This window comes from Mauremys mutica, chromosome 12 (assembly GCF_020497125.1).
Source record: "Mauremys mutica isolate MM-2020 ecotype Southern chromosome 12, ASM2049712v1, whole genome shotgun sequence".
NCBI lineage: Eukaryota > Metazoa > Chordata > Testudines > Geoemydidae > Mauremys > Mauremys mutica.
The window spans coordinates 64,039,786-64,052,578 of record NC_059083.1 but is presented as its reverse complement, the minus strand read 5'-3'; the positions used below and the strand labels follow the sequence as shown (position 1 = coordinate 64,052,578).

The following is a 12,793-nucleotide window of genomic DNA, read 5'->3' as shown; positions in this document are numbered from 1 at the left end:
GCCCCTCAGCTCCCTGTGGCCCTGGTTCGCCGTTCCCAGCTTCCATTGGCTGGGAATGGCGAACCGGGACAACAGGGAGCTGAGGGGCTCCATGCCTGCAGATGCTCCAGGTAAACAAAATGTCCATGTATTGGATATCAATTCAATGATTCCATAGAGTTTAAAATCATTGAATTTTGGTGTAGACCCGTTTATAAGCTGACCCCCGCTCTTTGATGTGTCGGTTGTTTACCAAAAAGATTCGGTTTATGAACGAGTATATACAGTAATCTGTGGGCAGAATATTCCATAATTGTCCATTACAGGGTGTTTTGACACTGTCCTCTAAAGCAGTGGCTCGCAACCTTTCTAGACTACTGTACCCCTACCAGGAATCTGATTTGTCTTGCATACCCCCAAGTTCACCTCACTTAAAAACTACTTGCTTACAAAACCAGACATAAAAATACCAAAGTGTCATAGCACACTATTACTGAAAAATTGCTTATTTTCTCATTTTTACTATATAACTATAAAATAAATCAATTTAAATATTAATTTTGTACTTACCTTTCAGTGTATAGTGTATTGAGCAGTATAAACAAGTCATTGTCAGTATGAAATTTTAGTTTGTACTGACTTCTTTAGTGCTTTTTATGTAGCCTATAGTCAAACTAGGCAAATATCTAGATTAGTTGATGTACCCCCTGGAAGACTTCTGTGTACCCCCAGAAGTACATGTGCCCCTGGTAGAGAACCACTTCTCTAAAGTGTCAGAAGCAGGGTACTGACTACATGGGCTACTAGTCTAATCTGGCATGGGAATTCCTATGAAGATCTATCCAGGGTACCAGTTTAATTTATTGAACCCTAAAGAGTGAAATTTTAGCATGGAAAAAAACTATTTTCCCGGTTCACTCTTTCTAACATTATGATCTTAGGGCTTATTTCAAGTTGCTGGATAGTGATGGGCATGCGATTTGTCAGGGTCCTGAGACTATGTACACGCTACCACTGTCTACAGTATAACTTTACGTTGCTCAGGGGTGTGAATAAGTGTGTGTCCCGTCCCCCCAGCCCACCCCCAGTGATGCAAGTTACACTGACCTAAGTGCTGGTGTGGACAGCGCTATGTCGGTGGGAGAGCTTCTCCCACCGACATAGCTACTGCTGCTCATGGGACTGGAGTAATTAAGTCGACAGGAGAACTCTCTCCCTGTTGACTTAGAGTGTCTGCACTAGCAGCGCTACCTGTAAGGTCTGTAGTGTAGCCATAGTCTGAGTTGTAGTTAAACCCTCTGGGGGACTGCTTAGGTGCTTTCCTGATCCCCTCCTTGGGGAGTCAATAGAGTTCATCAGTTTGCAATTGCTTAGATCTAATTACACAGTCCCTTCACAGGTAAAGCTACCATTGATTTCAATAGGAAATTGGCCTTTGTAAGAACTGGAGAATTGTGATTGTTGCTAATAGATAGCATTGTGTTACCTATATCAGTGGAGTTATGTTCATTCCTGTAACAATATTAGTGGATTGGTTTAAATTGGTTCCATAGTGCCATCTAGTGGTATTTTTAGTACAATGCTGTTAAACTTACATTGCATCTGGGTCCCAACAATTGGTATGGTGAAAAGAGGAAAAAACACAAGGGGAGGAACAAATAAATAAAGAGCAGAATGGTTTGCATAGGAATGAATGGAAATGCAGAAAAAAAGTAAGGGTTAGAAGGATGTTGCTTTGGTTTTAAAGGACAAAAAGAGTACGTTTTTCCTAAGAAAGATAAGAGATACAGAGGAAGAAGAATAACCCGATGGGGTGAGAAGGAAACAGACAAAAGAAGAGAGGATATGTTAGACTGTAGTGAAGGGGAAAAACATCATCATTTAGGCTATAACTTGATTTCCCTGGCAGTTATGTCCTATAGTAATATTTATATGTTACACATCTTCATCTCAGCATGGTTCATTATTGCTGAGATGATCCAGTGTTGCTTGGACTTGCTTTTCTGGGACTTGCTATTGTTTAATTGCTTTTCTTGTCATTTTGGGCAATACCATTACTACTTAATCTTGATTTTTTTGGTCCATTGTTGATAGGACATTTTCCTACTTGAGTAAATTTCTAAAATGACACAGGTTATCATTGATGCAACACTTTTTTTGCTGCATGATCTTTTCTGAAATTTAATTCTTATTGCTTGAGATTCTTTAGATTGGTTTTGACTTCTTTAAATTAAAAGTGCTTTTTTTGTAGAGGTTGTGACAGGTTGCATTCCTGGCATTACAAATACTAAAATGCATAGTACAGGTGGTTTCGAGTCAGAATTTCCCTGAATAAAAAAATAGATTGCTGTGACCATGATATAGTAGGTGACATGGAAATCTCTTGCAGGTGTACAGTATTTGACTGTAGAAAGGGGTTCTTTAGAGTTTTTTTTGTGGTGGTTTCAGTTTGTAGCTGTTCGGGCAGGACATGAGAAATCCATTTTCCAACAGTGAGTAGGAAACTTCCCTGGCAAGTCGGGGTGGTGGCTTTACCTGTCAGTTTCTGAGAAAAGTTTAAGCTTTTGTTTTATTAAAAAAAAATAAAAAAAAATGCTAGCCCTTATACTGGTGAAGAATACCTTCCAAATGCAAAACAATGCAGTATTGTCTTCTGAAGTCTGCAGTCAGGCAGGCAGCTTGAAATAGTAGAGAGGTGTGAACTGCACAAGGCCCACATCCTGGCTTCAACGCATAGCCAGAGTAGCTGAGCTGTATGCTGAAGAGTTTCTTCAGCCCTGGAGAGAAGAAATGGTGGAGCTGCTCCATGGTTGCTTTCCTGTGTCCACTTCCCCAGCACTGGAGTAGCCTCTCTAATGTGACCCATTGGTTGCTGTTGGATCTGCATGATAGTGGTTCCAGCAGCTTTTTTCCTACCCTCCTTGAACTCTAGAAGTCTGTGTATGAGGATTTTCAGCTGGAATCAGCAGCTGTTGGTGGTGAAGGACAGAATAGATTGCAATAGCTTAAAGATGGGTGGGAAAAGGAGTATGTCAAAGGGACAAGCAATGGGAGGGGTGAAAGGGGAATAAGTCTGAGCTATTGGGGGTGCAGGATAAGGCTGGTCTACTTGCAGCAGCTGCAGTCCACACTCAGTATAATGGTGCCCTTCATTTGCAGTGCTCTATCAGAAATATATGACTGACTGCTTGATCTTGGGAATGGAGAGCTACAGTGAGATCAGCAAGTGGAGGACAGCAGCAAACAGGGCGGGGAGGTATAACAGTGGCCTCACTCACACCTCTTCATCTCTGTGCTTATAGGTTTTCCCTTAGCAATGTGGAAGAGGCCTAGAGGAAACTGTATGGGTCTGTGGGTGTCTTTACTATGAACCCCACAGTACATTAATGGACAGGATGCATGATAAGGGTAACATCTTTGAGAATTTTGTACTCTTTGGTACTCTGATATGCAGTGCCGAGCAGTGTCAGCATTTATATTAAAGTTTTCCCACCTTAATGGATAAGTTTTGTAGCAGGGAGTATATTTAAATAAAATCAACACTTTCTTCACTCTAAAGATACGTCTTCATTATGGGCTAAGGATATGATACCCAGCTCACATACACATAGTAGCACAGGGAGGTGCTAAGTATGTATCCCAGGGGTTCAGGCAGGTTTGTACTCAGCACAACTAAGCTGTGCCTCCGCTATCCATGCTACTGCGGCTACACTAGTATTTATACAGGTGTGTGTACATGAGGTGGAAGTCACACCCCTACCTCATGGTGTCGATTTAGCCTAATTAAGGACATCTCACTTGAATAATTTAAATCTCTTTTTTCAGTTATAATGGACAAGTACCAGGAACAACCTCACTTGTTGGATTCACACCTAGGTAGGAACATCATCTCTGTACGTTTTTTGTGAATATTTTTTGACACAAGCTGCTAAACTTAAATGATTCATGTTTGCCTTGTAAGCCTGGTGTGGCTGGTGTTAAACAGTATGCTATGTACTGTTGTACAGCCACTTCCTAACTTTTCATGATTAGAAACATGCAAGCTAATTCTAATGCTTCCTGTGTTTTATTTCTCCCTCCTCCTTCTCTAGAGTGGATGATGGATTTATTGCTGGATATAGTGCGGGATAACAGTTCTCCTTCTCCACTAGTACATCTGGCTTTTAAATTTCTTTACATCATTACAAAGGTATAAATGAGTGGTTGTTTTTTTTTTTTTTTAAATAATGTCGAAACTTTCATCAACTTATTTGTTGGTTAAGAATGACTTTCTTTTTAAAATATTTGGAGTGATTTTATATTTCAAAATATTGCAGTTGAGTTTTGAATTAAAAATAACACAATGTAGCTTTCTGACTTACACTGTTCTATTTTAGAACACATTAAAATAGATTTTAAAAGATTGTATAAGTATTCACCCATTTTTTTTTTCAATAGTGTCGATCACAGATTAATAAAGAGTGATTATCTTATGGGCACCTCCTCTACCATTTGTGGCCATGAGGATCACTTTCCCCATTTGCAGTCCCATAATGTATCTGTGGCTGCTTCAGCAGCAGTTAGCTAAATGTATCTAAACACTTTGCATGTAGACGTCTTTTAAATGTGATAAATGTTTAGTCTCTTTTTGAAAAAAGATACATATACTGTGTGCTTTTGTTCATTTTTATCTCTTGTTTCCATCTGTTCTGTTTCTCTTTTTCCATCTTCACCCTTGCTCATGCTTTTTGCCGCATTCCCCCCCTCTTCTCTCCCTGCATATGTTTCTCTGCTGCTTGGACCCTTCTCTCACAGACATTCTAGTCCCATTGGTGGATCTGGTCCCAGCATGTGAATTTTGTTTCCTCTCTTCCTCCTTTTACTTAGCTGTGGCCCCTAATGCAAGGAACTAAGTAGGCTCTTCCTCCCCATTTCCTGCTACTTTGCCTGTTTTTACAGGCCTCTTGACTCTTCTTTGCATTGGCGACACTGGACAACTGTAGAATCAGTTGGAAATAACAAGTTGGTACCATGTGACCTATCACCTCTCAGTGTTGAACCATTGCAGTGAAAGATCTTAAAATCAGAGAAGACAAAATATAAAACCTTTGTTCAGCAAAAGTGTTAGTTGCTCATGAGGCTCAAAGTGGTAATTCATATGCTTTTCTCACGAGTAGGGTTGCAGACTAAGTTAATGCTGAAGCAGTCAGGGCCAAATCCTGGTCATTTGGCGTTCACCTTTGACTTCAGTGGGGATAGAATTTGGAGATTCTAGAATGGTGTCCATTTTGTGTGGCAGTGGCATGTCTTCCCATTACTTGAATTTAAGAGCCACCTTGAGAGACCGACTCAGTGGGTGATATCATGTAGGTAGTGTTCTGACTGCTCATCTCTTCGGTTTGCCTGCTATCTTATTAGCAGAGGGGCAGTAATGGTATTCTCATAGTTCTGGATGAGAGGGGTGGAATGGAGAAGAAATTTTGTCATAAAATCGAGCAAAAGAAAGGATGATGGAAAAATGTTGTGGATCTCAAAATTACATGGTTGGTTTCGTCATATGTGGTTGTTTAGTTTCTGGACTACTGAAGTACTAGTGTCAACAGTAACATTAAATGCATTAGGAGGGCGCTGGGCATTTCTTGAACAAATTATTAGAAGTTAATATTTTAAAGTTGAGCTAGTTAAATTCTGCCACTGACTCTAAATTAGTTGGTGATTAAATCAAAAGACAAGATATCCCAGCTTGTCACCCAGTAACAGCTTTAGTTAGTAGAGTTTGTGACATGTAGTGTTTTAAGATATTACCAGTTTATTTGAAAGTTAATTCATATCACTACTGTACGTACTGAACATCATATGTAAGATGCTTCCAAAAGTCGTCTTTGTATTATTTTCCTTGAACATGTTTTATTAAATTATGGAGTCATTTCTTTGGTAGGTACGAGGGTATAAAATTTTCCTCCGACTGTTTCCTCATGAAGTAGCTGATCTACAGCCTGTTTTGGATATGTTTGCAGATCAGAATCCTAAGGACTATGAGGTGAGATTCCCCGCCCCCCTTTCTGTTTGTTTTAAAAGGAAAAAAAGCCTAGGAAGGTATTGTGTAGAAATGAAAATGGAGCAACATAGCTTGATGCAATTAATCTATCTCAAACTGGATATAAAAGTATCTATTATACGTCACTACATATCATGAAACACTTAGAAATGTCAAACTGGATAGCTAGATTTAACATTCTGAAGTGTCCTTTTCAGAGGGAAAATGTGGTCTTACTAAAAGATGTTCTGTTGGATTTTTCCATTTTTATTTTTGGGAGTAGGGAGATGTGTAGGGAGTTTTGAGTGTTAGTAAAATTGGTGTAAACAACAACAATAGAAGATGCAAGGGCTAAAAATAAACTAACAGACAAGGGTTAAACTAAATGTAAAGGGAGAATAGGAAAGGATTTAATACTGGAAAAAAATTAAGTAGGGGGGAGAGAGAACATATGCAAGGGACTAAGGAACAATTAAAAAAAAAAAAGCTTTCTATCCCAGATCTCCCCAGATAAAGGGGGTTATATTACAGTTTGTTACATCGAAATGATGGAAAATTGTGAAAATAAAATTACAGAAGACAGGATAGTTCAGTCCTGTCAGATTTTAAGGCCTTAATTCCTGTCCAGACAACTCGGCATCAAGTGAGTATGTTTTAAGTCCTTTGCGGATACAAAATGTATATCGGCAGATATAAAGCGGATATCCACGGAGCTGCAGGGCTCTACCTGGAACTGCAGCAGCTAAAGCAGCAGCATGTTGGGGGCGGCTGCTGCTCACAGGAGCCAGTGTCTCGTGTAGGCAGCTCTTCCGGTGTGGGTGTACTACCCTCAGCCCCAGCCACTGGAGTGGGCACCAGGCTCACTGGCAGCTGTCCCTTTTCACGCAGGTGTGTGCAAGTGGCTTGCATGCTCCTGGAAAGGAGATGCAGACCTCTCTGTGGAAAGGACTCTTGTCCGGGAATGTGTGAGCCCCCCCGGCAGAAAACAAGTTATATTTTGGGGACATTGAGGAAAATTATAACGTATCTGGGCAAAACATATCAGTTACATCTTTCAGTCGTAAAAAAAACCCCAAAACATTAAACTGTTTAATTGCTGACACCTTTTGCCTTTTCACTGAGGAGTAAATTCAGGAGACTGGGTTATGAAACTGTTATGAAAAGGCAAAAAATGATTTTGCCATGTAGCCAGCTGATGCAATGTTTGAGATTGCTGAGAATGTTCTAGGCAGGAGAGTCTGTTTGCTTAAATATTTTTTTTTCTATCCAACAAGATGACATGGTGTGAACTGTAGTTCTTGAATTTCTGCTAAAGGTGGTGATTGAGTCCAAAATTTGTGGTGTTTGACTACTCAATTAGGAAAACTATACAAATGTCTTATTGAGATTGAATTAAAAAAAAAAAATACTTCCTCTATACTGCTCAAGCAACAAGGCTCATCATTATGAAACAGTGAATTGCACTGCAGTTGGGGCTCAAAATTTACATTAGCCAGTTGCTAATTATGAATACCCTTTATTGTTCCTGCCTATGCTATGATCCAATATACCATTGTTGTTAATAATCAACACACAAATGGTAAAATGGTCAAACATAGATGTGGGGTTTTTATTATATCAATGTTTTGATTAAAATACAAGAAATATTTTCTCTCAAAATTGGCAATTTCTACTAAATTATTCAAAGGTACTTTTGAACACTTTAATCTGTGAATAAGTATCTTTCCAGACCGTAGAAATGCGTATATAAAGGATGAATTTGCTTGCCAGTGAAACTTTGATTTCTCAAGTGATTATATTGGGGAAGCATAGCCATGAGAAGTTATGAAAAAGTTGCAGATGCTTTCTCTTGTTGTTAATTTAAAATGAGTATGTAGGAATTGCCCTTCAGTGTTTAAGGAGACATATCAATTTAAACCACACTCCTGTCTGAAAATGTTTTATCTACTGTTGTTACAAGTAACATCTAAAAATACTGTTAAGAGATTAAAGTAGAACTCATTTCTCTTTTTAGTTTTGTGCACATGACAATGCGTACAGTAAGTTTTGCTTTTACTCCTGTATAGTCAGTTTCCCCCTGTTTGTGTTGGTCTTTCGTGCAACAAGAATAGAGAGAGAGATTTTTTAAAAAAGACCCAAACAAACAGGAAAACGGCAATAGCTAATTTATATGATTTTTTTACAGAGACTCTCAGGACCGGTATGGTACCTGACACTTCTTTTAAACCTAGTTTTTATAAGTTTGCTAGATTTCAAGTTGACAGGGTCCCTTTAACTTGATAGTAGCTGTGACAAGGCGGGGGCACTCTGAGATTGCTTAATCAGGGCAGATGATCCCGAAAACTGGTGGTTATTCTAATACTTAGATTCACCAAGCCGGCAACAAAACAGCTTCTACAATACCTTACTAGTTACTCAGAAGCCAGAAATAGTTCCCTTAAAGCAACTGAGCCTTGGGCTCCCACCCAGACAGCCAAGTCAAATATGAGGATTACTGAAAACCTTGTTCATCATATAAAAAGTTCTATCGGTCCCAAAGGATCAGATACTTTACCCACCAGGTCAATGAATATTTCAGATCTTACCCAAATACACGCTTACAGCCAATTCTTATTAACTAAACTACAATTTATTAAGAAAAGAGAGCATATAGGTTAAAAGATCATTATACATACAGACATGAATAAAATTCTTAGGTCAGTTTCATTCTGAGGTCAAAGCTTAGGTGAGCTTTAGAATTGCAAAGAGTTTTTTCAGAATTAGTTTCACAGGTTATAGTCCAATATCAGGGTGATCCAGACTGGAGCTGGAGACCTCAGCCTTGTGACTGAAACTTCCCCTGATAAAGCTTAAGTAGATCTGAGATAACAGGATCAGGGCCCTAGAGTTTCTTTTCTAATTCTCTGGGAGCCTCTTGATAGCCTCTTGACAGCAGGCATTCCTTGGGTGAAGCATTGCGGCTTTGAAGTAAGATTTCCTATTTCATCTTCACCACCGGTACTTAGCTGCGTGGATTAGCATAAGGCAACTTCCGATCTCCAGCCATTTACAGGTAGTTTACTACAGACTTCAAAGAGAAATAAAGACAATGATATTGTCTCACTCAAACTTCATCAAAATGTTAATATTCCCTTTTGATCTTTGAATCAATAGAACATAGTGACAGACAGGAACCATCTGATTACATTGTCAATATCTAACAATATGAATGTAAACACACACAAAATTACAATCATCTATTAATATGTCTCTAAAGGTTGAATCTGGGTCATTTTATCCTTCTAGTTGCTTAACCCCTTCTGACTCAGTGTCACAGCAGCTCTTAGTATTTGGGTGCTGCCACACTCCTATCTCCTGTGATATTCTAGGGCATGTCACATCTGAATGGCTTTCCCTGTATACTTAGGTTGCACACTCCTGAGAGCATGGTCTGTGTCTTTGTTCCAACAGCATACTTGGAGCAAACAAATAAAGTTGGTTTTATTATAATGTTTTCCTAGACGTGGGAGACTCGCTACATGCTCTTGTTGTGGCTCTCCATGACATGTCTGATACCTTTTGATTTGGCTCGTCTTGATGGAAATATCCTTTCTGAAGAAGGATGCACTCGGATGCCAATAATGGATCGCATACTCAATGTAGCAAAAGTAAGTGCTACTTGGTTTTCTACACAAAGACCTCACTGTATTTTATTATGTATGATACATTTTGACCTCTTAATTTCCAGGCCTCATTTTGCTTGTGTAATACGAAAGTGTTTAGCCCACAGTTACAAATCCTGCGTACAGTTTTTTTCCATTCTTTAATGTTAAAAGGAAATTAAGTTTTTCATTCTTCTAAACTGGTAGACTATTTAATTTTAAGACACTATACAGTATAAATGCATATCTTATTAGACTAGTTGATTTCAGAAGTAAATGGCTAGTGTTTTCATGCTATAAACCCAGGTTAGTCAACTTACACTCCCAAAGGAAATTAGTTTGACTAGAGCGAACAATGATATATGAAATAGATGTGAAAAAGTGCTCAACAGAGTACAGCCAGCTTGTCTGAAGAGTAAAAAGAACAGGAGTACTTGTGGCACCTTAGAGACTAAATTTGTTAGTCTCTAAGGTGCCACAAGTACTCCTGTTCTTTTTGCGGATACAGACTAACACGGCTGCTACTCTGAAATCTGTCTGAAAAGTAGCATCTGTGTAGATAAACTTTCACACAACGTTTAACCTGATGTAAAATGAAATGGCTAAGTTACAAATCCCTTCAGGATGGTTTTATAACAGCATCAAAAATGAATAGCTGATGTTATTGACATTAGTCTGTATTGCTTTAATGCAATGGTACAGAAAAGATGATCCCACTTTGAAAGACATTGAGATGGAAACTTTGATTTCTGGCATGTGGCTTGCTAAATGGAAGATTGTTTAAACTTCTTACTTTCGTAGGCTTAGTCCAATGTTCATAAGAATAAACATTAAGAAATGCATATTTTCAAACCTGTTGTGTAGTTTTCTTACTAACTCTGTCTCTGCAAACTCTGATAGTTAATTTTCTTTTTATCTTTAGTCTTACCTGGTTGTCAGTGATAAAGCTCGAGATGCAGCTGCTGTACTGGTTTCCAGGTAAGTCTTGTGCTGATCTTGGCAAAAAAGGAAAGTGTTATAATTTCTTAGCTTGAAAAGATTTCTATTGGCAGTACTGGGTGGATTTGCAGTATTGGCAGTAGTACATGGAATACTTTACTTGTATGAATGTAGCCCCAATATATGGTGGTGAAAAGTCATTGCCATCAGGCAGCTGTTTGGCCTATCTGAAATAAGCATATTACTTTCTCTTTATGAGAGGACGGGTGTCTATCACAGTTGATGCTTTTAGCAGTCTTCATCAGTACTGCCAAAAAAATGAAATTTGAAATTCATTCTCTTGCCTTTAAGGAGTGCTCTTTAGTATAGGATTCAGAAAAGGTGGAAAATCATTCCCTACTGCTGCTGATCACATAATATATTATGTGGATTATGAGAGGATTTCTGTCTTCAGTTCTGGTAATTGGGCATGTTCTTGGAACACTAAATTCATGCAGATGGACTAGTAATATTTAATTTCATTCTGTGTAACAGTCCTTTTGTCATCTTTCTTCTCCCCTCCCCCAAAAAAGTAGTGCTGCTATTTCCTTTGTTTTTTATTATTGTCAAAGAAGCCTTAAAGTGAGTTAGACATAGGATGTTGGAACATCCTAACCACTTATCCTACATTACACGTGTTTGAGCACCAAATAAACCTACCAGTAACAAAGTTACAATAATTCTCTGTCACAGAGCTGTAAGATCGAAAGTTTCTCTCTCACCAACAGAAGTTGGTCCAATAAAAGGTATTACCTCACCTACCTTGTCTTTCTAATAGGCCAGTGGATATATATTTGGTGCTGACAGCAGCCTGTCAAGTTTTCTTGTTCTAGTCCAGGGGTTCGCAACCTTTCAAAGAAGAAGAGCCATTTTTTGTTTTTGTCTTTGACCAAAATATTTTGAGAGCCGCATCACACGCAAAGCTACTTGTAGAATTAGAATTTATCAGCTAATAATAATTGAACATATTAAAGTTATTACTACTCATCAATACTTGTAATGTAACTTCTGCCATTTGAATATAAACAGGAGGGGACTGGGGTGTGGGGTCTGGGAGGGAGTTTGGGTGCAGGAGGGGGTTCTGACCTGGGACAGGGGGTTGGGGTGTGGGAGAGGGTGTGAGGTGTAGGCTCTGGCTGGGAGGCACTTACCACAGGCGGCTCCTGTCCGGCAGCACAGCAGGGCTCTGGCCCCACGCCGCTCCTGGAAGTGGCTGGCTGCTGGCACATATCTGCATGCCCCTGGTGGGAGGGGAGGCGGCTCAGCGCGTTGCTCCCAGCACCGTCCTCACAGCTCCCATTGGCCAGGAACTGGCCAGTGGGAGCTGCAGGGGCAGGCAGTGCACGGAGACCTGCTGCCCCCCTTCCCCTAAGGGGTGTGCAGAGATATGCCAGCAGCCAGCCACTTCTGGGAGCAGCATGGGGCCAGAGCCCCACTGCGCTGCCGGCCGGGAGCTGCCCATGGTAAGCGCCTCCTGGCCAGAGCCTGCACCTTGCACCCCCCTCAAAAAACGGTTGCCTGCAAGGGGGCGGCCAAAGAGCCACATATGGCTTCGGAGCTGCAGGTTGCCGACCCCTAGTCAGTTTTTAATGTGCGCTCCCACCCTGCCACTTCCCAAAAAAAACCCAACCTAACCAAACTCTTCAAAAGGGCTAATCTGCATCTTTTATCCTCTTTTTTCCCCCTCTCCCCCCCCCCCAAATTAAATTCCATCCACCACTTTGTACTGTAAGTTTAATTACTATAAGGCATTCATAAAGATGAGTTATTCACGAAAAGAGAAGTTTAATAGCTGGACTGAATCTAATGTCCAATCTGACTTGCCAGTAATACTGTACATTAATGTAAGTTTCAAGCACCTGTTAACAGGATGACTCCACAAAGAAGCCCTGTGTTTCTGTACAGGGCACTATTCTGCCACCTTGTTGTCAGTCCCCCACCACCTCTTTAGTTAAAACCTAATTTGCATATGGATATGCACTCATAACAAATACCAGATAATTGAGCTGGAGAAGATTCTGAAAATATTTTGTTACACAAGTGGATCTATGATTCTTAATGTAAGGTTGTAACATTAGCAAAATTATCCTTTGGCGATAAGTTCCAGTGACTCTTTGCCTTACATTTTACTTGGGAGGGAATTTGATCACATGGTTAGTGTACAGATCAGGGAACCAGG

The 12,793-nt window shown here is 39.8% G+C and overlaps 1 protein-coding gene across 7 annotated transcripts in view; it reads left to right on the top strand.

Annotated features, from left to right (window-relative positions):
• The window catches only part of TBCD (tubulin folding cofactor D), a 266,851-nt gene that overhangs the window by 15,017 nt on the left and 239,041 nt on the right, over positions 1-12,793 (top strand). For all 7 annotated transcript variants that reach the window (XM_044983298.1, XM_044983304.1, XM_044983301.1 and 4 more), the window contains exons 3-7: positions 3,805-3,855; positions 4,071-4,168; positions 5,897-5,998; positions 9,496-9,642; positions 10,559-10,614. In XM_044983298.1, coding sequence (XP_044839233.1) covers positions 3,805-3,855; positions 4,071-4,168; positions 5,897-5,998; positions 9,496-9,642; positions 10,559-10,614 — 454 coding nt within the window. The remainder of the gene's footprint in view (positions 1-3,804; positions 3,856-4,070; positions 4,169-5,896; positions 5,999-9,495; positions 9,643-10,558; positions 10,615-12,793) is intronic.